This window comes from Haliotis rubra, unplaced genomic scaffold, assembly GCF_003918875.1.
Source record: "Haliotis rubra isolate DU_JTF1 unplaced genomic scaffold, ASM391887v1 Scf231, whole genome shotgun sequence".
NCBI classification, from domain to species: Eukaryota; Metazoa; Mollusca; class Gastropoda; order Lepetellida; family Haliotidae; genus Haliotis; species Haliotis rubra.
Window position 1 is genome coordinate 657,684 of NW_025766348.1, and position 27,657 is coordinate 685,340.

Here is a 27,657-nt window from a genome sequence, read left to right on the forward strand (position 1 = left end):
TCTCTGTGAATAAATGTACCCAAACATTTTCGGAACCTGTTACATCAGCTGGAACTCAGACATTTGACAATAAAATTATCTATTGCAATGCAAGCACTCAAACATATGATTCATTGATGCACAGTGTTGGTATTCAAGTTGACAAACCAACATTGACCTATGAGGATATCAGGTGCTCTGATGAAAGTGTTATGTTCTACACTGGAGTTCCAGATTCGTCAACATTTGAGGCTTTGTTTGATGAAATGTATGATGATGAGCAGGTTTACTCTGACACATCTGATGGTGGGAGACCACATGCTTTGAGGCAGATAGATGCATTTTTCATGATTCTAATGAGATTGAGATTAGGACTGTTACTAGATGATTTGGCATACAGATTTAGAATTTCACGTGCAACATGCGGCAGACTCTGCAACAAGTGGTTTGACTATTTGTATGTTCAACTCTCGTTTTTGGTGCAATGGCCAAGTAGGGAGAATGTTAATGCAACAATGCCAGATTCATTTAGTACAAATTACCCAACCACTAGAGTTGTCGTAGATTGCACAGAGATATGGACAGAGACACCTAGTTCACTTCAGCTACAGTCACTTTTATACAGTGACTATAAGTCACATATGACCTACAAGGCTTTGATTGGGATAAGTCCAGCTGGTGTTGTAACATTTTCTTCAGATTTGTATTGTGGTAGTATCAGTGACAAACAGATCACCAAACTTAGTGGCCTTGTTGAATTGTGTGAGGAAGGTGATGCTATCATGGCAGACAAAGGTTTTCTCATCTCTGATTTTACTACACCTAGAGGTATTGATCTCATCATTCCCCCATTTAAAACTAAAAAGCAACAAATGACTCAACATGAGGTGAATGTAACCAAGAAAATTGGCAGTTTGAGGATTCATGTTGAGCGGCAAATGGAACGAATTAAAAACTTTCGCATCTTACAAGGTACTATTCCCATCACAATGGCTTCCCAGGTAACAAAAATATGGCATATATGTGTTTGTTTGACAAATTTGCAACCACCTCTTGTTCTTAAATGATATAAATTTGAATGAATTTGTTCGGGGTGTGGCCAAGGCCAGAGTTCATGTAACTTCAATGATTTGAAGATTATTTCTTGAAATGTTAGAAGACTTAAAAAAACTTAAACATAATGACTTTGTGAATTATTTTAGTTTGTTTGACATAGTCAGCCTTTTTTTAGACCTTCATTAGGCCTGCAACATATTTTTGCAGACATTTTTCACTTTGGTCTCTTTGAAACGCTTAGGAATATTTTGATAAAGGTCAGGTAACCCCCTGTTATTACAAGCTACTAATTATTACCGTACCTCAAGCCCTGTTCTGTTAGCTGTACTCACTCCACTGCAACTGGATTAACTACTACTATTAACTAACTTGTTAGGTCAGGTGTTTGTTGTGAGTAGGTGTCTAACAGAACTTATAGATAGGTATAGATAATAGAGCATCACTGCTCAGTGATCATTATTGATCAGTAGATGATCACTGTTGCTAATAATTGACAAAACAAATGCGAAGATTCTATATTTATTTACATTCACAAATATATTAATTCCTGTCTTGACACATTGTCTGAATGCAGTGTCAGGTAAGTTGTTTTACGCAACATCCGTATTGTCCATCATATGTACAATGACACACAGGTATATATTGTCAATAAGAACATTTACATTTTTTACAAGAAACCTATGTTTTTGCTTTATCTGTAGTATGTGAATGCCATTAGAACATTGTGTGTACTATAAAGCTGACAAATTTGTAGCTTTATTGGTAGAGCATGTCATTCAACAAATGTAATATTGACAAATGTGTTAAATACTGAAATAATAGTGTGCTTGAAAATGTGCCTTTCTTTATTTTTATTATACAATGCACCAGTTATGAAAGGATGTGAACTGTGAACAGTTAACCTTAAAGGGAGATAATTTATCAAAACTACTTTGTAGTGCCTTTTCAGTTGTGGCAGGTTTGAGTGATGCTCTAGGTATCCATATGCAAATACCAAATTGTGATGTTTCATATTATTAACGTTTGTCTTTACAACATATATACTGGGACGGAGGCCTCAATACTACAAGAAAGATTTCACTTGACACTGTAGCACTGAATGGTTCAGGAAGTTCCATAAGTAATAACCACATATAATTTTAAACTGTAATGTATATTATCTCTCTAGCTGTTAAACAGCTATCCATGTTGTTGAAAGTGAGTCAGTATTGATCTGCACACAGTGATCAGTTCACCAATAAAATAATTTTAGTGATCTGTTTGTGTTTTTGTTATATATACATATTTAAAAACACTACTAATTGATCTTCAAAGCTGATAATTATTATAAGCCATCAAATAAGATGGCAAAAGATTTTAAGAACATTTAGCATGCAGAATTAAGCACTTAAATACAAGGGATGAAGCAATTTAGTTACAGACATGTCTGTTTCTTGTCTCATAGTGTAAGTGATTTCATGGTACTTGCTTTCCCTGTAAATGTACAATAGGAAAAAATATTTATATTTGGTTATATTCAAGCACTTGAACCTACTCAGTGGATTGGTATTCTGCACATGCTATATTGAATTCAAACACTCTTTTGAGAACTTTAGGCAAACATTCTAGAAATATGCACTTGTCATTTTCACCTCGTGTATTCAAACACTTTTCAAGCAAGCATGAACTCTTTTTCATTTAACATTGCCATACTGTTTCAATAATGAATGTGAACTGGTCAGCACAGGCAATCACTGATACATTTATAGGAACACTTGAAATCTTATTTAATTATACAGTGGAATACCCCTTTTCACTCTTCTTGAGAATAATTCTGGAATTACATTAGTCAGGTAAAATTTGTTCAACTGGGGCAGCATGTCATTCCAGACTTTTTCATCAAATCTGATTCTGTCAACAGTCCACCCATTCAAAGTCCAAATCATGAAATCACACCACAGTCTTTCAGTAATAGCCATTTGACCCTGAACTTGGTAATAATATCTATGAGACCTTTTAAGATGAACACGGTCATTCTCATCTAGAGAACAGTAGAATCTAGGATCCTTGGCACACTCCTTGGGCTTCATCCATTTCCAGTCACAGCGTGCAGGACACTTTATCTCAAGAACACCACCAGTATGTCCATCATCAGTCTGTATCAAACCATCAGGGCTAGCACCAAGGTGTGGATACTTTGGATTAACAATAAGACCACGTTGTTCCACACAGACACAGTTCTTGTTTGCTGTTTGATAGACCTTGCGTGCTGCAGGTTCATGACTGGTTCCCCATTTACAAAAAGTAACATCAGAAATGTGTCTGTAGCCACAAATATCTTTAAGAAGATTATCTGGCTTTGTGTCACTGCGCATCAACACAACATCTCCAAATTTAGAAGAAGTAAGTCTTTCACTTCTGGCAGCTAACCATAAGTCGTTTTTATGCTGACCTCTTGTTAATGTCTCGATACAGTGGGCATCTTCCTCTGTCACATGCATACAATCAAATAATACCACCATTTTTTGCTGACAATCAGTGGAATGAAGATCTACATGGTCACAATATGAATAGGAAATGTTATGAAGGGGAGGCAGAGAGGGTTTCATGTTTGATGGCGTAGAAGTGTCTGCATAAAACTTTAACCAGGCAGCATTGGAATTCTTACTTTCAAGTTTCTGTTTAAATCTCTGACAGTTGACAATGGGTTTAATGTAAGCTGCTTTTTCATTACCAATCTTATCACACTTCTCTGAATTTGAACAATTTTTCTATCACTGCTTCCCTTTCATGTAGAACAGAAGATGACTTTCTAAAATTAACATCTTGTGATCTTTTTGGACTAAGTTTCCTCTTGCGTGGGTTATTCCACTTGCATGGTTGGGATGTGCATGATGTAGTACCGGCTTTCCTCCTTGTTGTCACATCAACTAAACAGTGGCAAAGTGCTGCAATGTGATTGCAAGCCTCACCAGCCCTGAAATATGTATATATATAAAAAATAAATTAGGAACAAATCTCAAATTTTGTTTACATCATGATTATTTGAAATCTTTTCTTCATACTATTTACTAAGAAATGAATTCTCATGCTTATGAGTACTCATTATATGTTACACATATCCTGGGCACTGTTAAGGTTTGCTTGCCTTGAAATTTATATCTCCTGGTGGGGTGTGGCTGAAGAAATCTCTTTATGGAGGGAGCAGAAATATAAGGTAAATAAGAAAAAGACAAAGAAGGACCACTTACCCAGCTGCACAAGTGCAGTCTGCAGAGTGAATCTTGCCTGTAACCTTTGACAAACAAGGTCTGAGACGGGGCTAAACTCAAGTGTATGAACATGTCTGTCTTCAAAATATACGAAAGACTTATGCTGTGGCTTCACGTTCATGGTGAGAACAAAGTAGTTATAGACTTCAGTCTCTGAAAAATCAGGAATGGCACTAGTGTCCCGTATCCAGACTGTGAGATTCTGCGGATCAGGAATACTCTCGCCGAGGGGTGTTATCAACTTGTCATGAAGTGGTCGAGTCGGTAGATTTGCAAGCTTTGTCGTGCTTGCATTTGTTGGATAACAAAGTCTGCTTACCCCTTTCGCCCTCTCAACAAGCTCACACTTCTTACCAGTAACATATTGGCCATGATCGCGGAGGTACGCTTTCAGCTCTGTAACTTTCATGACCTCTATCTCTCGGTCACCAAGCAACGTATCAACAGACGCCATTGTTGCTAAGTACATCCCGGAAGTTGGAGGTGTTTCGCGCCGGAGTAAATAGGAAGGGAGATAACTCACGTTTTGAGAGAGGCCAATACCGAGGAGACATAAGGCTATAGCCGAGGCATTCGGGAACCGATTTTGCATTCCACTCGACTTCGAACTACTGGAGGGTCACATGCCATTTTACCAAGCCGTGCTGGGCGATAGGCTAGAATACAAACTCACGTTTAACGATTATAGCCACATTATTTTTACAGAGAGCGGCGTCGTGGGCAGCTATACCATCGACAATATTTCATTGGAGTTCGACAAGGTCACGAATCCAGAATTTGCTAGACAAACTCGCAACCAGTATTCGGGAATATTCGCCATATTGTACTATCGCGTGCTGCATCATCGGAAGATCGTCGTGAATAAAAGCGATAGGTTATGGAATATCAATCTGAACGCACCCGCTCGATCGATGAAGGGTATTTTGATCATTCTGGTGGAAGATTTTTCACTGTTTGAAAGAGAGTTTGAATATTGGAACCCCGAGATTACCAAAGTGGAAGTGACTATCGAGGGCATGCCCAATCAACTCTTTAGCCAAGGCATGAGAGCCCACCAACAGTGGGACAAGATAAAAAATTACCAGCGATCAAGTGCCCACCGGAAATCAATGCAATCGTCAAGGATCTCGGTCTCGCCTACGTGACACTAGGACAATACCTAACGACCAAGTACGTGTTGTGGTGGGACATGCAATCCACGGACGGCGATCAGCTTCACGGAAGCGGGCGTCGCGTCGACAACGGAAGCAAAGGGATCACAATCCAAATCACCAAGAAGGCTCAAACTGCCGGTACATTAAACCTATATTTGTACGTGATTATGGATGCGCAACTCAATGTACAAGATGGAAGATTCGTGCAAGCCATCTATTGAGCTGCCCCTGGAGCTGCATTGCGCCAGCATGTGCGGTCAGACGGGGTGTGACTATACGCGTCAATAAAACATACACGGAGCGTGGGTGATGAACGATGCAGAGGTGCATAAAATCAATCCGGGAGTATGTTTACAGGACTGGTTGCGAGCCTTTCACGTGAAGTTTGAGGGAGAATCGATGCTGTTTATCCTAGACGATTGCAGTGTGAATAAAGAGATCACCAAAAAGACAGATATGTTATCGTATTTAGCGTTTTCGGGATGTCATATGAAACACAGCGTTTGGGTCCTCACGCGAAAATTCAACTTGGAATTAAAAAAAAATTTAAATATTAAAAATAAATAAAATAAAATAATATTAATATCATAATATTTTTGTGTGGGGCATGAGGGAACGGAATTAGCAAGAAATATGGCCATTATTCGTACCCCCATCTGTAAGACTACTTGACAGTACTATGTAAATAGCTAACTGAATTGTGTTGCATAAATTCTTTTGGGACATCATATGAAACACAGCGTTTGGGTCCTCACACAAAAATTCAACTCGGTCCTAAAAGACCTCAGGGAACAGATGCAATGGGTTGCCTTATTTCACTGCAAGGATAGGGATTCGTTCGAGGAATGTTTAAGAGATTCCCACCAAACCCGAGCGAGAATGCGTGAGAAAATTGTTAGCCGAAACGAAACACGCCAAACTTGTGCTGAAAACAGACCAACCCGTGGCTTATGCGGTGTGTTAGCTAAGCAACACTACGAAAAATTCAAGCAAAATCAAGCAAATTGCTTAGCAAAATCAAGCAAACTGCTTAGCAACATCAAGCAAACTGCTTAGCAAATTGAATGTATAACCTTTCCCATATAAAAACCATGATGACGTTTGAAATTCTCGTGTAGTTTTACCTGACATTCACATCATTCTGTTTGGGTTATGCCAGATTTTATTATATTAGATTTAAAAACCGATTGATTTATTATAAGATAGAGTTGGACGACATGCTCGAACAAATGATATCCGAGGAGGAGGGTGAAGATGTATCCTCCCACGTCGGGGATAAGCGAGAAAGACTCGTGGCCCTCGTCGTGGGTGGGAAGGGGAAACAATACTTGGGTGAAAACATCTCCACTGATAAAATTTATACAATGTCCGATGGAAACATCGATAAACTGTACACAAGATACGAAGGCCGATTCGGTGCTGAAATGATGAAAACCATAGGATCGGCTAATACTCAATTCTACACCGTTATAGCTTCATCTCTGCTTCCCATTCCACAGGAATGTCGACTTTATTTGTGCGAAGATCTCGACGCAGATCCATTTATTGGTCACGCCTTGAACACCCTCACTTGTGAGTTGTATCACCGATACGGTGTGTTCATAGCTCCCATCAGCGCGGCGATCATTACGCCGAAGATGACGGAGGTGAACATCTAAACAACCTCGACACCTGCGGAGGAGACCCCCAAAGTAATTGATACCGTAACGAAGAAACCCAAGAATCCAAAAAAAGTAGCCTCCGGTAAAAAAGGGGGCTTAGCTAGGCATCATCAATATCCCACCATGGATTCCGTACGCCATGGCAGCCACTTTCTTGGGTATCACCACGGCTGTATGGTTATACAAACAAAACGAAAAGACTACACCGCCGCCAGTGGTGATGGTCCAACCATTGACAAAACAATTAGAGGTAAACCCACACGTTATGTTATAATACATCATGTCTACCGCCGACGGAAAATCATTTGTCAACGACGCGTATCACTCCACCGTGGTCAGCGGTCCAGCCATCAGCTACGCGCGTTTAAGTAAAATGATCACGAAACAACAAACTCCCAAACTTGATTTCCATGCGTACGACATGGGCATGCTCGTCCTAGATTTGGAACTGGCGATGGCCACCAAAGATATGCTCATCAAGCACGGGATCATTCCGGAAAACATATTAAAGTAAAATGGCCACGATTGCCTTGATGGTCGGTGGGCTATAGTCAACGCCCTAGCCTTTTCGGGTAGCAATTACCTTTTTTTCTTATCTACGAACATCCAATGCAGTCGAAATAGAAGCAGAACGGAAACGTCATGATTTAGCCATCGAGAAATTACAAGCTGCACAAGCCGAATACAAGAAAAAAACGCATGCAGAGAATAGATTTTATCAATGCCCAACTCCAACGAAAAGGTCACGCCATGCGAACGTTTAAGGACGTGGAGAGAGACATGCACATGTATTATCTCGGCAATATGCCAACAATCTCGCAGTATTACACCCCTTCCCCGGGTCAAAAAGAGTGCGATTGGCCTTCATGGTTTTAGGCCTACCCGCGACGGTTTGACTCGTCAATCAATTAGACTAACATATATCTAGGTGCATATAGCGAAGATGAGACCCGCTCCATCTCGTTGCAAGTACGTGCCTCTGGGAAAAGCCGAGACCTGTGACAAGAAATTCAGGACCGAGTACTGCGGGCTACACATGATGTCTATCAGAAGGGGTTTCATGAACTACACGTGTTCAGTATGCGGTATTGGAGTGAAATGTCATTATGGTTTGTGCAAAACCCACGGAGCAGATGTGGTCCGAAACCAACTTATTTATGATAAGAAAAATGATTATCTCAACGAACGTAACCGACTACTCAGAATAATATATTTTTTTTAAATATTAAAAATAAATAAAATAAAAAATAAAACCTGAACAACACACTACCGCACATGCTCCACACAAAATAATAATAATATTTTTTTGTGGGGCATGAGGGAACGGAATTAGCAAGAAATAAGGCCATTATTTGTAGCCCCATCTGTAATACTACTTGACAGTACTATGTAAATAGCTAACTGAATTGTGTTGCATAAATTGTAGTTGAGGATTCAAATTCTTACGTGCATTTGTTTCCAATTAGTGCTTTCTTTGACGATCTATTTGGCTTTCCTACTTTATTGCAGTTTAATATCCATTTTCATATGTACTAAGAGGTGATATATATTTTCATATGTACTTAGAGGTGATATATATTTTCATATGTACTAAGAGGTGATATATATTTTCATATTGACTAAGAGGTGATATATATTTTCATATTGACTAAGAGGTGATATATATTTTCAAGTAAATGAAATAGTAACAAGTCTAAAAACTAAATATTTTCATATATAACTAATGAACTTTATACTTAAATATTGTGACTATATTTCACTTCATTGTGGATATTTTACATGCACTGGCACAGTAAACACCATCTTGTTATTCCAAACTCAGAAAAGTCTAATTCTAAATGTTTTACTGTTAAAGGCAGCTCTGTTTTGAAAAAAAACCCAACACAAACAATAAATGGTGACAAAATTAGTCTATGTAAATATAAGTAGGAAATCTAAAGGATTTAGATATCCAAACTGGATACTGATACTTGACCTTGTATTGACAAAGGTGCTTGGAAAATCTGCAATTCTTTGTTGTCAGAGAAATTTGAAGAAGTTAATTTACATTGAATACACATATTTTACTCTTTTTTAAACTTTTAACATTATTTAGACAGATACAATTTGAAATAAAACACGAAACAGATGAGAATAATTATGGTAGATATGTTTTTAACAAATCATCAACATCATTTTTATCATCATCATCATTATTGTAATAAAAAGTAGTATATCAAAGGGGTTTTATTCATTTATGAAATACAGCAATATGCAAGTGCTATAATTATTGGAATTACACAGAAACAGAGTTATAGTTCTGATGTTCATACGCCAATATGAAATCCTTCTATAGAGGCACGAGCTGCTATTTGGCTTGTTCCGGAATAACATCGGTTGGTCATGAATGCTTCCAGTCCTGCTTATGTCACTTCTAGTATTGATGATGTCATATCCTTGATGGCTGTAACAATATGACTTCCATTTATGACACCACTTTTGGTCATCCTGACCTGTGTCCCTTAGACTTCATACATGATTCCATTAGTGTTGGGAATTGGTTAAAATCTCATAATTGATGATTGGTTTATTACAACCGATCAATCATCGAAAAAAATTGGTTAGCGTCATTAATGAAATTTGTTAATGCACATAATAATATGGAAAAATAATGTAGTTCTTTTGGGCTTTTTGGCAAAATTTCACATCTTTAAAGGATGACTAGTATGTCAGGAACATAAATTTCTAGGAGTCTTTAAGATAAATTCAATCATGACTTGAAACGAACTTGTAGTGCTTATGAAATGTAACAGACAAAACCAACCTTGTGAAAAATATTGTTTATGAAAACAAGTGTTCAAGAATTCTTTGTGTTCGATTATGAGAAAACATGATCGATTGCTTGGTCGTTTAGTCACTGTGACCATTCTTTCAATTTCAATTAATCGGACCACCACTAGATTCCATCCTCTAACTACTAACTGTCCTTCTCCAATAAATGACAATATTAAAACGTTAACTTAGCTTACTAATCTGCTGGTGTCAGACCCTCACGACCATGGTTTTTGTGATACCCTTCACCAACATTGTTTTACAAGATGTCTTACACCAGTCTCTTTCTATGTTTCCAGTGTTGGTGTATTGCAGCTAATGGGACAAAGGATACAATCTTAAAGATCTACACATTTATTCTGGGTAGACATCTTTGGCACAGAGAACCAAGAGTTGCATTCTTCTTTTTTTTATTACAAAATGAGGGAAGGACTTGATGGCCAAAGGTCTCCAGTCTCTATAGAGTTAGTGAGCCCTGAGTAATCCACAGCTTGAGTTTTCAAAATATATCCAGTGTTGGAGATGGTCTCCAAGGTCATGCCACAACAGATGGATAAGTCTGCATTTTATTCATAATCAATTACAGGTATTGATGATGATTTTGTGGATAGGTGTTGAGAATTTCCAGTCCATGTTGAAGTAAAATATGACATTTTAGTGGGAGCTTGAGAGATTTGTATTTGTATTCAGTTTAATGAGACCAGGGAAGAAAGATGCATTGAAACATCTGTTTCCAGACACTGGATAATGTGTCCACCCTAAAGTGTAGTGAAGCGAATGTGCAAAAAAAAACAGGACGAGGTATGTGCTGAATCAGAAACATTGTGTTTTGCTGAAGCAAAATCTTGAATCTTGATCAGCCAATCAAACCATGTAGCCTTGATCAAACCATGTAGCCACACTAGTTGTAAATGGGCGATCACAAACAAGCAAGGTATTGTATGTAATTATTAGTAAACTTACCTCTGGGTTGTGTAAGCCATTTCCTCCGTCACTTGGTGATGTGTGTTACAGACTCCCTTACATAAAAATTTAAAGAAAACTAAGGGAAGTAATCCTTACCTGGACAGGATCCAACCCTCAGTGGTTACCTCCCTTGACTTGCTCTTCTACTAGTGTTCTCTGATAAGCCTTCATATTTTCCCTCGGCATAGATTCCGTGAAACATACAGTGGGGAGGTGAGAATGTGCCATTCTTGGTGGGTGTACCGTGTACAACCCAGAGGTAAGTTTACTAATAATTACAGACAATACCTTGATTGTTCGTAATTATATAGGCGTAAACATTCCCTCTGTGTTGTGTTAGCCAGAATCTCACATAAGGTTGGTGGGTATTTCTAAGGATACACCATCAGAGAGAATGTTTATTCCTAGATGTTAATTATGAAATCCCTTATCAAGGAACACTATTTGGAATAAGGTAATTGACAATTACGAAGCTTAGGTAATTACTGAGTATATTTGGATCATTATTACCTAAGTGCTCTGATTCCACCACCAAGAAGGGATTTTCATGGTGAGATAGGGATGACTCATATGAGGAAAGATGTGATTGAGGATTCTATAATGGTAAACTTGATAAAATAGTTCATTTCCAGTATTTTCTGACTTCATTTCGCTATCTTTTGATTTCCTTTCAGGTTGAATACGTCATTTCCAGTTTAATGACGTCACTTCCGGTTGATGACGTCACTTCCGGTTCAATTCTGGTAATATATACTTAAGAGTAAGCCTTCAAAGCATCATTCCTCACCATATAGGAGTAAAGTGTGCGTGAAACATAACACGAATGATCTTGACCCATAAAACCTGAAGGGAGAGATGTTAGTACCAGCTTTCTTCACCTGATCAGGGATACTCATAACTATTTCACCTGACATAATAAGAAATCCACCATAAGCTGTTCCTTGAATAACTTGTGTCTCAATCCTCAATGCTGTTTTAAATGCTAAAAATGTCAGATGCACAGATCCCAGGGGTTCAAAAGGCGCATTAAGAAGTGCTTGAAGAACGAGGTATAAATCCCACTTAGGAAATATAATATTGTGGGTGTGGAGAGATCTTTGAGTTGGAAGGACCCGACTAATCTGTGTAAGGAGATTTCAGAACCAATGGCCAGACCCTGTAAATTGCAGACAGAAGCAATAGTGGAACGGTTACCTTCAATTGTGCCCACTTTCAGTTTCCTGTGCGTACGTAGGAATAGTGAAAAATCAGTGATCATAGGAATAGAGATGGGCTGTCCGAGGAGCTGTCGCTGAGAACGCCATTGGGTGAAACATTTCCAACGCGGGTCATAAAGAAGAGCTGTCGACAGTCGAATAGCCTGAGAGAGGGCTTGTGTAGTGTCGGGTGCAAAATCCTGCTTCTGCAGGGATGCCTGGATAGTTTCCACATGTGTAAGTTCAATGCTGGAATGTCCGGATGAAGAATTGACAACCCTGGTCGTGCCAGGAGATTCTCCCAAGGAGGTAGTATGACTGGTTTGTCCGTTAGGAGATTGAGCAGAAGGGGAAACCATATCCGTGTTGGCCATTCCGGTGCCACCAGATACACAATGATGTTGATGGAGCTTGGACAGGACACCAATATGCCACCATATTGTCCCAAGGAATGGACAGAGCATCGACGGCCCAAGTGGTCGGGTCAGGTACAGGGCTGACAATTACTGGTAGTTGTGCACTGCGGCTGGTGGCAGATATGTCTATACAAGGCGTCTCCCATTTCACTTGAATAAGACGAAACGTATCCCAGTGAATGGTCCATTCAGTTGGAAGTAATTGGCCTGTCCGAGAGAGATAGTAAGCCAACAAGTTTAGATTGCCGGGAATGTGCCTGGCTCTGAAGGAGCATTTGTACATGTCGACCAGGAGATACAGTCACCGAGTCAAGTCATCAGGATCTTGAATGAGTGCCCACTTGTTTGTTTATGTAGGCGACAACTGTTGAGTTGTCCATCGCAATCATGACCGATTTGTGGTGTAGATGGATCCACCATAAATTCCATACCCGAAAAACAGCCAGGAGTTCTAGAACATTGATGTGATAAGTCATCTCTTGCTGAGTCGTGAGCTTAAAGATGGTTCATATGAGCTCCCCAACCCGTGGCCTGAGGCATCCGTGTAAATAGTGAGATGTGGCTTGTGAAGCCGAAAAAGATCTCCCTGGAGAACATTGTGTTCCTTTGTCCACCTTTGACCTCGGGAGAAGGGGACACTTCCAAATCCAGGTCATCTGACCTGCAGAGATTGATCCAACACTGGGTGAATCTGAGATCCAGGCGGCCAAGCCACGTAAAGTCCTGCATTGATGTCAGTGAACCGACTCCAGGCTGCTGGAGAATTCAGTAGAAGGAGAATGCAATCCTTGATTGTGAGCCAACGGTCTTGATCCGGTAGAATACGGCATGACTGAGCATCCAGGATAGCTCCGAGAAACTTGATATGGACAGCGGGAACAAGTTCCGACTTGTCCGGATAAATAAGGAATCCCAGATGTGTGAACACATGGATAATGAATTGAGTATGTCGTATCAGTATCATGGTACATATGCCAAAAAATCGTCCAAGTAACCGTGAATTGCAATGTGGCGCAGATGCATGAAGTTGAGAACTGGATTCATTACTACCGTAAAAAGCCAGGGTGCGATGGAGATCCCGAACGGAAGCACCCAAAATTGAAAACAACGACCGTTTACGGTGAAGCAGTGGTATTTCTGAAAGTGATGATGTATCCGTATATGTAGATATGCATCCTTGAGATCGAGACTCATAAATTTAGTGCCTGGTCGTTTTCTGACATTGCGAAGTGACTCCATGGTGAAGCGCGGAGGCCGACGTAAATATTGTCTGTTTAGAATCTTCAAATCTATGACCATCCTCATCTCCATTGTGTCTTTGTTTGGTACAAGGAAGACTGGCGAATAAAATCCGGGTGTGCTGTCCGGGGTGATATTTCGACATTTGCTTCCTTGAGGATTAACTGTTCTATGGCAGTAAGAGCCGCTGATAGGCGAGGGCCCTTGAGGAAGAACCAACGACCCACGGGTGTATGGTGAGTGGAGGGAGACGGTCAAATGGAAGATAGTAACCCTTGCTGATGACAGATAGGATCCAAGGATCGGTTGTGATCTGCGTCCAATTGCACTGATACTGAGAAAGGCTTCTGCCTACTGTAAAGTCCGAACTGTTTGAGTAAAGTCCATTGTCAAATCCAAGTCTGTGGACATTTCCAAATCATAAGGTTCTGAGGGTACTATTATTTGAGTGCACAAATCAACATGCGGGGGAAGGAGCGGAAGGCTCGAAAATTCCGTTTTCCCCTAGGTCTGGTTTGAGATTGTCCCCGCGTAGCCAAGGGACGTGCAGAATCCAACGGGTTTGTAGCCTTATCGAAGGCCGTGAATTAGTAATTGTTTCAGATGGATTGTGGCTACTAGCAAGAGGGCGTTTAATTTATTATTATTTCATTTGAGTAAAACTCCTTTGCTCCAAATCTTTGAGAGTGGATCCAAAGGATGTAGTCAAATCATCCTTAAGGGATGACAGCATGGCCGAGAAGGCAGTTAAGTCCAAAGTAGTAGAAGCTGGTTGAGAGTCAGAAGGCGAGGGCTTAGAATATTTTGCCTTTTTCACATTGTCTGATGAGGAGGAAAGCTTACGCTTCTTAGCCTTGATGCGAGCTTCATTCATCACATTCCAATCTAACTCAGACATGTCCTGACACAATATACAATGTGATGACAATGTACACGGAGGGTCAGGTGAGCAAAAAACACATAGTAAATGGGGATCTTCGTCTGACTGAATTTTTTGACAGCCTACGCACTTTCTCTGAGACTTGATGAGGTAGCGCTGTGTGAAGCTACATAAGTCCGAATTGTGGCGGGAAATTTTTTGCAAGTCACAAAGTCAATAATAATTGCAAATAAAGTCAATATAAAGTAAATACAGTTGTCCGACCACCAATGCGACAGTACTAACCAGTTTTGGTCGTTGAAAGAGTGATGAAGCTGAAGAAAAAAGTTGACATCCAAGGGTAGTCTCAAACACGTGCTCACTCAGTGAGTACAGAGGCAAATATGAAGGCATATCAGAGAAAACTAGTAGAAGAGCAAGTCAAGGGAGGTAACCACTGAGATTGGATCCTGTCCAGGTAAGGATTAGTTCCCTAAGTTTTCTTTAAATTTTATCTAAGGGAGTCTGTAACACATCACCAAGCGACGGAGGAAATGGCTAAACACAACCCAGAGGGAATGTTTACGCCTATAATTTTAAAAAAAAAATTCACCAAATAATGTTGGGTTTTTGGTTTTTGTTTTGTTTTGGGTTTTTTGGGGGGGAGGATGAGCTGAATTCAGAGGAAGGGACTTGATGAGGCTGAGTGGCTCCCATTCTGTCATTGTGTATACTACTTAGGGGATAATACCATATCATTGGTCATCTTGCACAAATCCCCTACAGATGCCTAATATCAGTGCAGGTTCATATCCAGAGAAAAATTCATTGTTAATCTCCTACTATTTCTTTGATTTTGGTATGGAATGCTTGTTGTCTCCCCTGTTCTATGAACTTTTTTTTCTCTTCTTTGCTAATGCCACTCATTTTACGTGTCTTTGTTTGAATAGGTTATGCATGATTATCCAAAATGGTCACTAAATCACAACCTCCCAGGCTAGATTTTAATGCTTAAGATGTTAGTATGCTCGTCCTTGAATTAGGCCTACCTATGGCCACAAAAGATATGAGTTTAGTTTTACGCCACACTCAGCAATATTCCAGCTATATGGCGGCGGTCTGTAAATAATCGGGTCAGGACCAGACAATCCAGTGATCAACAGCATGAGCATCGATCTGCGCACTTGGGAACCGATGACATGCGTCAACCAAGTCAGCGAGCCTAACCTTCCGATCCCGTTAGTCGCCTCTTATGACAAGCATAGTCGCCTTTTGTGGCAAGCATGGGTTGCTGAAGACCTATTCTACCCCGGATCTTCACGGGTCCTAATCAAGCAAGGGATTATGAAAAAAAAACATATTGAAGTAGTGTAAACATACTTCATTATAATAATCATGGCTACCATTGCCTTGATGGTTGGTGGGGCTTTAGTAAACACCCTCACATTTTCGGGTAGCAATTATCTTTTTTCTAAGTTACAAATATCCAATGCAGTGGAAATAGAAACCGAAAAAGCTAAAAAAGGTTGCGATTTGACCTTTGTCACCTTTTGCGGAACAGTGGCAGTGATCCTCACTAAACAACCTGAAAAGCAATTAGCCTAATGTTTATCTATGTCATTAACAATGGTGCACGCAACACACAAATGCAAATTTATTCATAGGAACAAATAAGGAAACACATGAAAGTACAAGTGTTCCTTTATTCTTTTCCAGGTTTCTTCACAAGGTATGTATTGAACTGTGAGTGAAATTCTGGAAATATATAAAGGAACACTTGTACTTTCATGTGTTCCCTTATTCCTTTCTATGAGTATATGTGCTTTTAGGGAAAGCCGAGGAATGGGGTGGCTGAATATTCAGGAATACACATGATCTTAATCAGAAAGGGTCACGGTAACTACATGTGTAATGTTTGCGGCGTTGGAGTTAAATGCCATTATTGTTTATGTAAAGCCAACGGGGCAGAGTATGAAACTAACTTATTTATGAAAAGAAGAAAGATTATATCAACAAACATAAACCACTATTCAATATAAAAATGTAAGTTTTTCTCTTGCACATTAAAACAACCAATTAGACATTTGACTTTGCATTTGAATATCAGCAAGGGTCAGTTTTTCTCTTTTCTCTTTAACTCTTTTTCAATAACACAAAGGCAAGGATTGAAAACATGTATTCCAAAGGAAAATATAGCGAAATTATATCTGACAAATTGGCGCCCCATTTCCCTCCTTAATACAAATTAGGATCTGCAACAATAGAAAATAGAATAAAGCACATACTACCTTCAATAATACATGAGGACTAAAAGGGCTTTGTAGCGGGTAGATACAGTACAACCATAAATTATTAAGAAATTAAAGATTGTAAGTTTTTATATTTTTTTCACTCATTACTCACGTATTAAATGTGAATATTAGCAGAACATAACTCCAGATTCAAAGACAGGTGAACAGTTAGTATTTTGTCAAGTCACCATGGGCAGCAATGCAGGCTTCAATGCGCCAGGCATACTACTGATCAAAGAAGTTAGAAAGTCGTGGTCCATGCTGTCCCAATATCAGACCACCTCTTCTTTCATGTATTTGTCAGATTTTTCTTATTGACACTTTCCATCATAAGTCCCCAAACATTTTCTATTTGATTTAGGTCAGGGCTATAGCTTGGCCAATCTAATAATGTCATATTTTGGGTCCCGAAACCAGGCCTGTGAATGCTTTGAACGATGTTTTGGGTCGTTGTCCTGCTGGAAAATCCAAACATTTCCATAGAACACGTGAGCAGATGGAAGTAAATGTCCCTCGAGAATATGTGTACCGCTCACTGTTCATATTCCCTTCAAATACACATAGAGGCGCGTTGCCCCTAACACAGATATGCCACCCCACACGTTAAATTTCGGACTGAGCTTTGGGCGCTGAAACAAAGGTTTTTCAGTTTGTTTGGTCCAGAATTTCAGTGTATTAGGAAACAGACACACAGAACTTTCATCTGAGAAAATCACATTGTCCCAGTTAAAATTTCTATGCTGTAAGCACCAGTTCAACCTTCGCTCCTTTTGTTCAGGTTTCATGATCGGTGATGGAATTCCTTGACTTTTCTGCCAACCCATTGCATGCGACTCAGTTCTAATTGTCTCCTTACAGACAGCCACAGTTCCTCTATTAATCATATCCAGCCTTAAGTTTTCTAAACTCCTTCGTTTGTTTTTAGAAACAAGAATACCAAGCCGCCTCCTGTCACCGACAGTCAATTTTCAGGGCCTACCTGCACATCCCTGGTGCTTAATGCCAGATCCATTTGCAATATTTTTCAAAACATGATAAACAGAGGACAAAGGGATGCCTGTTCTACTTGAAATCACTTTAGCTGTCTGATGTCCTTGTTATAATACTCTAAAATCAACTTCCTCTTCTCTAAATCATCCATACTGAGGTTCACTGAAAATGTCGTCTGCTAGCAAGTAAACAAAGGGGGATAACTCTTCACAAACTAATAAAAAAGGATTAACGGAGCTTTCTCTCTTGAATGAAACCAAGCACTTGATAGCGGGTCAAGGTTGTTACTAGAAATCCAATTAAACATATTCCTAAAATTCTCAATAATTTCTTGTCATACTATTGGAGAAGTAACCAGAATGATCTATGATGTAATGGATTATACAGAAACTTACCAAAAAACCAGGCTTATTACTACTTATTGACTTTGAGAAAGCCATTGAGAAATTCATGCATAATGTCCTAGATTTTTTCAGCTTTGGGTCTGATTTTAAAAAATGGGTAAAGATACTTTTTGAAGATATTGAATCATGTGTTTTAGTAAATGGATATGCGAATTCCTTTTTCAAAGTTTCAAGGGTTTGTCGCCAAGGTGATCCAATATCATCACCATATATTTATACTGTGTGCAGAGATACTAGCAAATATGATCAGACGTAATGTAAATATACATGGTATACAAATGGGAAAAATTCTATCTCTTCTCGCTCAATTTGCAGATGATACTACACTAACTCTAGATGCGTTAGAAAAAAGCCTCTACGCAACAATGAACATTTATCTTCTTTTGCAAGATTTTCTGGATTAAAGATTAATGCTGAAAAATAAAAACTGATTTGGATTGGGTAAAAAAAAGAGAACAAGATATAATCTCTGTAAAGAGTGGAAAATGGACTGGTCACAGACTCAGTTCAACCTACTAGGTATAAAATTTGATGTTGATTTAGATAATATGACAGAACTGAATTACAACAAAAAGTTTGAGAAAATTGAAAAAGAAATGGCAGTGTGGATGAAAAGAACCCTAACAACCGGGGTAGAAATGTTGTATTGAAGTCAATACTACTTATGGTAATTTAATATTTTAGTTTGTGCAAAGACAACAGTACTTACTCATGCATTATTTTATTTGTCAAATACCTGGTACCGTTCTAATCAACACAATCCCCAATCCACTAGCGTACAAACTCATGCTTCTTTCGGTCTGTATCATGTTACAACAACTCTTCCCACTATTCCATCTCTGCGGACTACTCCGGGCAATCATTCCGGATTGGGGCGGCCACTACAGCAGCCACAGTTAACATTGAAGACCACCTAATCAAGACTATGGGAAGGTGGAATTCAGACTGTTTTACTAGGTATATCAGGACTTCAGAAGCCACCTTAAGGAACGCCCACAAGTCTATGTGTCGCATATAACAGTGCATGTAGCCAGGACAGTATCAGGTCCTCTATTGTCATAGCACAGACATGTTATTACACCGTAACTAAGACATTGCCATGTTGTCTTTTAGGATGTGTATATACATGTGTCATTTATCAGCACCATGTCCAACAAGGCTCACATACTCTACTATATGTATTATAGTCCTGGGGATGTTTCCCATATAGGCCTTAAATCTAGAGTTGGCTGCACCCCTACTCCTACTCTTGGTGTTTTCTTCTAGTTTGAACAATAAATTTATCAATTCAAAACATTGAATAAATTAATCTTTAAAAATGTGTGTTTTCTGTTGATGGTTGTCATGAAATTACCAAATATCAACAAAACATGCAATATGCCAAAAAATGATGAATTTATGACAAATGTTTCCTTAATATCATTTAGTTTATACCGGATATAACTAACAACAATTATGCACTTACAATAATGTTTGTAAGTGCACATGTGATAAATAAGCACATTTTTTATCTCTCATTTTAACTTTCACAGTGACATTGTTTGTTATATTATGACAACTTTTGCTTTTATACTATAATGCATGCATATTCTTATGTTGGTGTATTTAAACTCTATCACACAGAAAAAGAATTATCAAGATCCAGTAAGCCTGAAGAAACTAATTAACATTTCAATATCCCTACCCCTAACAACAGCAAATATGAGTGAACGGAATCTTGATTACATGACTGTTGGGTTGTGATTTCAAGATCTAAATGATGGAGCCTAAGATAAAACGACCTCGTACAGCTAGTACTGGCAAATGGAGTGAATGTTTATGCCATGGTTACTCACAAAATCTGGGAAAATTGGAAAAATTTACACCAACAATCGTGGAACACATTCTGTAGTGCTGCAAAATGTCGAAAAGACTCTGTTTACAGGAAGTTGAAGGAGTATATTGATGGTGAAATTGAGTTATACCCAAGGCTGTGACTGAGTTGGTGAAGCATCACAACTGTTATGCTACATACACCTTAGGCAAGAGTATTGAACTCTCTGAACAAAAACAACAGCAGACACAGAAACAAAGTGAAACAATCAAAGCTCAAGTTTTGTGCCTGATGTGACAATAACACCATTGACACGATCCAGTGTTTCTCAATCAGATATCTTGAAGTGTATCATTTGCCAGAAGGACAAACGTCTGTGTAGAGACTGGCGCAAATTAGAAGCTGCCAGCCCAATGACTTTGTACTCAGTTGTTGAAACATTTAGGCAAGCTGCAACAATTAGAAATGATCAGAGGGTACTCATGCAGCTGTCAGGAGGTGCAACCGATAGTATTGCTGGTGATGTACTTGTGCATAGATCATGTCGTAGTTCGTACACCCACAGTAAAAGTCTTACCTTTGTCCAAGAAAACACATCCACAGACAATGCCTATGATGAGGCATTCAAACGTCTTTGAATCATTGATGGATGTGAAGTTTGTAAGATGTCTGATGTCAGCGATAGATTTATTGAAATTCTTCAAATTACAGCCAAATTACAGGTCAGAAAAACTGAAGAAACGTATCATAAAGACATTTGAAAAGACAATTTCTTTCTGGCATCCAAAGTTTCGAAGTGAATGTGAGATGTTTTCTGATATTGTCCCAAAAGGCATGTATATTGAAGCAGGGCCTCAAATGTCAGAGATTTGCAAGAGCAAGATATGGAAGATTTTGATGATGTTGGACTACATCTTGATGAGAAAGCTGAACAAGTGCATGAGGAATGCTTAGTATCACAGATGGTTCACCATGAGGTACAAACAGTGACAGACATGCCTTGGCCACCATCACCGCAGGACATTTCAGAGGAGTCACTAAGCAGTGTGGTTCCTGTGATTACGTTTGTGTGAAAACGAAACACTGAATATGAAATATCAGTCTAAAGTTCTGGAGACAGTAGAGAGGCAAATTCTTGCAATTGCACAAGACATAGTGTATTGCAGCCGTAAAGGTAGAATACGTACTCCAAAGCATGTAACATTGGCTGCTTCAGTGCATCATCTCACAGGTAGTATGGAACTAGTGTCTACATTAAACCGCTTCGGACAATATATTTCAAAATCAAAGCTCCAAGAAGTTGAAAGCACTCTAGCAGAAATGAGCCTACAAAATCAAAGGGCTGCAGTGGTGCCGGTAAACATTCTTCAAATGTTCCAGTATGTTTAGCTTGGGATAACAATGACATCCAGGAACAGACTCCCTCTGGCAAGAACACGACTCATTGCACCACTGGAATGGTTATACAGCCTAGAGTATCAACTTGTGCTCTCCCACAAAGAGAGGCAGACACTGCTCCAACTCGCAGAAGATCAGTGTAGCCAATTGTCGACCAGTTGATTGAAGAGTATACATATGGCAACAAACGTGTTGGACCTGAACGAATTCAGAGGGCAGTGGAACAGGTTCGCGCAGCTTGGAAGGTTGTTCGGATTATAAGGTCGTGAGCAGGAGTAGTCTAATCAAAACAAATAGTAAATAATCTACTCATTACATAATAGAACCTTGTTAAGATCTAGATCTACTCAGCTTTGTGTCAACCAGTGAGGAGTTCGACATTTCAAGACGGAAAACCTTCGCTGGCGGTGAATACTCGGTGAAGGCTTTAGTGTGAGCTATTTTTCTAATGTTTTGTTGATATTTCACACGCGCGAGCTTTTTATATGTTATGACAGTAGATTACCGATTTAACTGTTTATATTATTTCATTTGTCTATTTCACCACACGTTCTTCTTACCGAGTCACTTTCTCAGTTCGATACTTAAAAGCAATGTCATTATTTAGCGTTGACAGAATATCTAACTGTGATATAGATATGTCGTTGTCACAGACAAAACTCAGTGTCTGTTTTATTGACACCTATGTGTCTGCCTGCCTGTCTGCTAATGACAATATTCAATACACAACTCCGATCACTGACCACATGCAATTTGAACTTAACACCTATCAGGCTATACACCATAAACAAAACGCATTGATTTATGGCCCGAGTTCGGTCTCTGTCACATTATGTAATTACACAGACATGCAGGTGTGATACTTGTACACATGACATGTTATGATGTCTGTTGATTGCAAAATGTTATACACAAAAAATGAGCATGTATTTACAAAACCCAACATCTCTATATATACACACACAATGAGCCGTGAAGGCATCTGCAAATGAACCAGCCGTTACACTTGAGTGCACACCCACCCGCTCTGACTGGGTTCAGTATCCCGGCTGCTTCGTTTCTAGGGAAGTAAACCCAAGTACAAAATATTGCACTCTTGATTTGCGATTGTACTCTTATAATTTTGTTTATATGGTTTTTCATAATCAGCAATGTATATCATATGTCATGAATAAGTGATAATTGTGTTTTAATTATGTTTGATTTTTTGGTTGCATGTGACCTTTAATATTGTTTGGAGCCTCTTAATGTCCAGCTCCAGACAACAATAACTATCATCATGGTGATGTACACGTACAGTGGGGGTGCAGACCACAAACATTTGCAGTATATAGTCATGAGACTCACCAAATGGAGCCACAGAGAACTTGCTGACAGCATGACTTGCCACTCTCTGAACTTGTACATTAGTTGATGTGAGCAGCTGGACAAGAGGAACAGCCATTTCTGCCTCGAGTGGTCCACACACTGAAGATTAAGAACAAATAGTGGAAGACATACTACGCCTTGGAAAAGACTTTTCTCAATGATAAATTTCATCTATCATCTCAACAAATGATGCAATATGCTATACACTCTGTTATACATTCCACAAAGAATACACAAGTTTGGGAAATACATGTCTGTAGTAATACATCTTGCTAATCTAAAGTTGGACATTTCCTTTCAAAATAAAACTCATATTTCACAGAGCTCTACCTTATTAAGACAGTGACTTGCATAAACAGCCTAATTTCATTCTTTCTGGTTTGAGAAAATGTGTTTAATGCAACGGGACTTCAAAACACATAGCCTCTACATGGCTTAATGAGAAAGTTAATTATATGATTTTTCCTGTATAATGACATTAGTTCAATTTCATTATATCTTATAAACTTCTGTTTTTTTCAATAAAGAGCTCATGAGGCCTTTTAACAATGTTAAGGACACAGTGAAGGGGATTATGTTGACATTATGCACTATGACATCTAGCACATTCCTTCTCCCGTTCTCATATAGCTTCTCGTCCGGAGATAATCCAATATTTGTCTAACACTGCAGCCAATGTCTGGTTTGTGCCCAGAACATGTTTACTGTCCTTGTGATACCGTGTTATAATGAGCTTTATCACCCAGCTTTTGCAAGGCAGAATTATGGGAAATCTTGCTCCAAGTGGCAAACATTCAGCATCACCTAGGCATCCACTTAATCTCATGACTCCATTTTCATCTCGTGGCTGAAGTGTAAGGAGTTTAGAACTGGAAGACATCTTTCCAGATAACAAAGCTGCATATTCAGCAAATGACTCCTCCTGTGCATGGGCAATGATTCTGTGTTCAGAACAGTTGCGCCAATGGAGAAGGTTCCGCCTCCACGACACGTGCAATCAAATCCAAACACTTTATTGTCGAAGCCAAGGCGACACACAGACAAACCGAAGAACCGAACATAAAACTGGGAAAGCGAGTTTATGTTTAAGGGAGATAACTCTAAGAGTCATTGTGTTAACTCGCTAATAACTAACTGCCAACTGGCGTAACTTCTCCTTCTTTCGTCTTATAAAAAAAATTATGGATGGGATCCACACATGTTTGCATATGAAAGGGGAATACCAAATACAACGGGCCTATGTGGTAGAATATGATCACTAAAGTTAATAACAGTAAACAAATGGTAAATTGTCGTTTAGACTCTTTGGAACAAATATGTCCTGTAGAGGTGGATTATAACACTGACAAACTGAAAAGGAAATGAGAGACCATCACTGAGTAGACTGCCCTCCAGTCTCGGGGATTATTCTGCCCCATCACATTGCATACAAGCAACTGATATATGTAACACAGTATCACCATAGGATGCTCACACACATTACTCTAGTAAAGGATATAGTCTGAGAGGTGGCATGGCATCTGACGATTGCGACTGGACCGACGCAACTTTGGAGACATAGAAGGTTCTGATTGATCGATAGGGGAGTCTGTTGAAGTATCTTCTGGATAGTCAGTGTTACTAGTAGTGCGATACAGGTATGAATTCATGTCAGCATAATAGGGGTCAGCTCTCTCTGCAGGTGTAGGGGGCTCCATGATGACATCTGGTATAGGAGGAGGTTGAGGAGGAGGAGGTAGAGACTTTGGGAATCTGTCATGTTCATCTCCCACTGGCAGATATTGAAGATCAGCCGACAAAGTGGATGCTTGTTGCAGTGAAGGTTTTGTAACAGAGTAACACTCTGACTTTTTCACTCTATAGGAAGTGTTTCGAAGTTGTGATCCGGTGAATTTACGAACGTTGCACCAGTCATTGTCAACTGCTGTGACAATGTAACGATCACGGGGCACGGGACTTGGAGCCATCGCTGTGAATGTAGACTATGCTTCCTACATCAATGTCAGGTGTCAGACCCTGCTTGAGGGTGGGAGTCTTAGACTTCTCACTTGATAAATGATTGGACATACGTTGGCCATGTTGACTAAGAATTAGATCCAAGTCATGTATAGGCAACTGAGAGTTTGTGTGCTGGTCGCGTTGTGTCCACATTTCCCTGGCGGAGAAACCTCTGGTTCTGATCCGTGAGTTCAGACGTGCAGTGGCAAGAGAAAGGTTGAGGGGCGAGACGTAACTGCACTGAGGGTCTTGACGCAGTAACTCAGTTATGAGTTCTTGAACAGCTCTTTCTGCAACTGGGTTCTTATTCTTGTTCTTGACTACAAGGGCTACAAAACCGGGAGCTGGATCAGTTCGAATGACAGCAGGCGGTCCATCCATTGGGTGAACTTCATTGCACAAAGCAATAATTGAGCTGCAGAGTGTGTCGTGACGCTCGTCATCGAGTAGACAGGACAGTGTAAGAGATGTGACACATTCCCGGACTACAAGTATGAATTGCCGGTTGCGGCGAACAACGTCCGCTGCGAAACTGATTCCAATAGTATCAGGCGGGTCTCCAGTGGACTGTTGGATCACTGTATGTGGTAAACTGCGAAGTGATTGACATCTATGGCAACTGGCAGTGGTGTCTTCAATAGTCTTGTCAAGATCCAAGGCATAGAAGTAGCGCTGTATGACCTGTTTCATCTGGTGATTGGTCGGATGATTGAGTTGAATGTGCAGGGCAGTCAGTAATCCGCTGACAATTTCACAGCGGTACAATGATCCGTTCTCTGTTAGGCGTGAAAGGCTCCTCCTTGACAACAACAAGTAAGCCGCCCCAGCGCAATGGAAGCAACCTGTAGGTAACGTTTAACGGCCCTGATGTTAGTCAACTTCTTGGGCCGGACGTGTACCTTGAGTGAGATGGGCATGTGTGCGTCGAAGATCACTGCACTCTGACTGGATGGATTTCCAGGCAGCTCTGCTTGTGAATGGTAATCTTGACTCTCCAGTGATAAAGTCCTGAATGGAAGTGATACGGACAACCGAATCTTCCGCACGAGCCCGCGAAAAGCAAATTTGACAAGTAGGTTCATGGCAATCTGGGGCATTTCTGCTCGCAAAAACCGAAGAGCAGGTTTGCGGCACCTGCAAGGTGACGAATAGATGCTTGATGGTGGCTCACAATGGAGAGGAATGTGTACACTCGTGGACTGGCAGAAAATTCTCCCCTGCACAATTTCTCAAAGGCTTGCACACAAGGCTTACTGTCAGTGAGAACACAAGTCTTATGCTTTGACTGGATCATGTAAGGGCTGAAGTGTTTGACACCTAAAGCGATGGAAAGTGCTTCTATTTCACATGGTAACCACTTCACTTGATGACCTCGGAGCTTGGAGCTGAAGAAACTAGCAAGGAGAGGCTTGTTGTTTCGAGTAACATAGAGGGTAGCACCAACACCCTGTCTCTTAACTGAACCATCGGTGACAACCCATAACTGGTCACCAGTACGTGGAAGAGTGAGTACACGACAAGTTGAGAGAGCCCTCTGAGAATCCCTGAACAGTTGGATGAGATCTTCAGTCCAATGTATTCGATCAGTTGACTGCTTTCCGGCAATAGCATCATCAAGGGGTGCCAGGATAGATGAGCAGTTGGGAATAACTCGTGCCAGCACTTTGTATGTCCCTACATAGGACCGGAGTCCTTTCACTTTCTCAGGAGGAGCACAAGCAGACAATGTAGAGATCCGGTGAGGGCTTGCAGAGATCGTACCGTTTCTCCAGATTCAACCGAGGATGGTTGTGGATGTGGGTGCAATAATGGTCTTTGATGCAGAGAGATTGAGACTGTTCTTGTGAAGAGTCTCCAGTAGACGTTTCCAGTTGCTGTATAGATCATCAAGCGAATTACCACCACAATACAGGTCATCAGCAAGTTTTACTACCACCCCTTCTTCAAGTAGGTCGCCAAGTACACGGCACATCAACTCCTCCAACGCAGTCTCGGATCCAGGCATGCCCATTGCAGATCTTGCATACATCCGTACACCTCTGAAAGGGGTTGCTACACCACAGAACTTCATGGAGTCAAGAGCTAAAGGTATCTGGTAGAAGGCATTGGTGAGATCCGTGGAAATGAGGAATCGCCACTGAGCAATCTGTCGTAGAGAGTGGAATCAACATCCGGGAGAAGTGATGGTTGGGGCTTTGAATATCGTCCGACATCTGCGAAAGCTGTAACTAAGCGAAAGCAGCCCTGAGGTTTCTTCACAAGAAAGGATGGGTTAAGGTACTCAGCAGTTACCCCAACATCTTCGGTCGAACAAACACTCCTTTAGCTTCAAGATCGTTGAACTTGGCTTGCAACTCTTCAAGTTTATCTCTGGCATACTGGGGTACTCTACCTTTCCTTTGAGGAGGCAACACAGGGCCCATGTTGACTGCAGCATATACAGGACCAGAAGCTCCATTATAACCTTTGAAGTTGGGATCAAAGACATCGTCATACTCATCAAGTAAGGTTCTGAACTTCTGCAGCGTATCTGGGGGTAGGGCATGATCCGGATCCAGCTTAACAGCTTGAGAGAAACCACTTTGCTGCTTCTTCTGGAGCGACACATTTTGGCTAGTGATGACAGAGTCTGTGGGTTGTACTTTGTCGGGGCATCTACGACATGTCTCACCTGGCAGAAGTGTGCATGTTTCAATGACAAAGGCCCATCCGCCAGGTTTCGGGATGCGTATCCATCCGCAGACACTGGGAACGATGTCAACCTCTGGCCAGTTTTGTTTCCCGATGGGAGAGTTTTCAACCCTAGG

The 27,657-nt window shown here is 40.2% G+C and overlaps 1 protein-coding gene across 1 annotated transcript in view; it reads right to left on the reverse strand.

The window, feature by feature from the left end:
• The window catches only part of LOC124278110 (vacuolar protein 8-like), a 214,022-nt gene that overhangs the window by 149,284 nt on the left and 37,081 nt on the right, over positions 1-27,657 (reverse strand). The window contains exon 4 of the mRNA XM_046713857.1: positions 22,832-22,951. Within this exon, the coding sequence (XP_046569813.1) occupies positions 22,832-22,951 (120 nt within the window). The remainder of the gene's footprint in view (positions 1-22,831; positions 22,952-27,657) is intronic.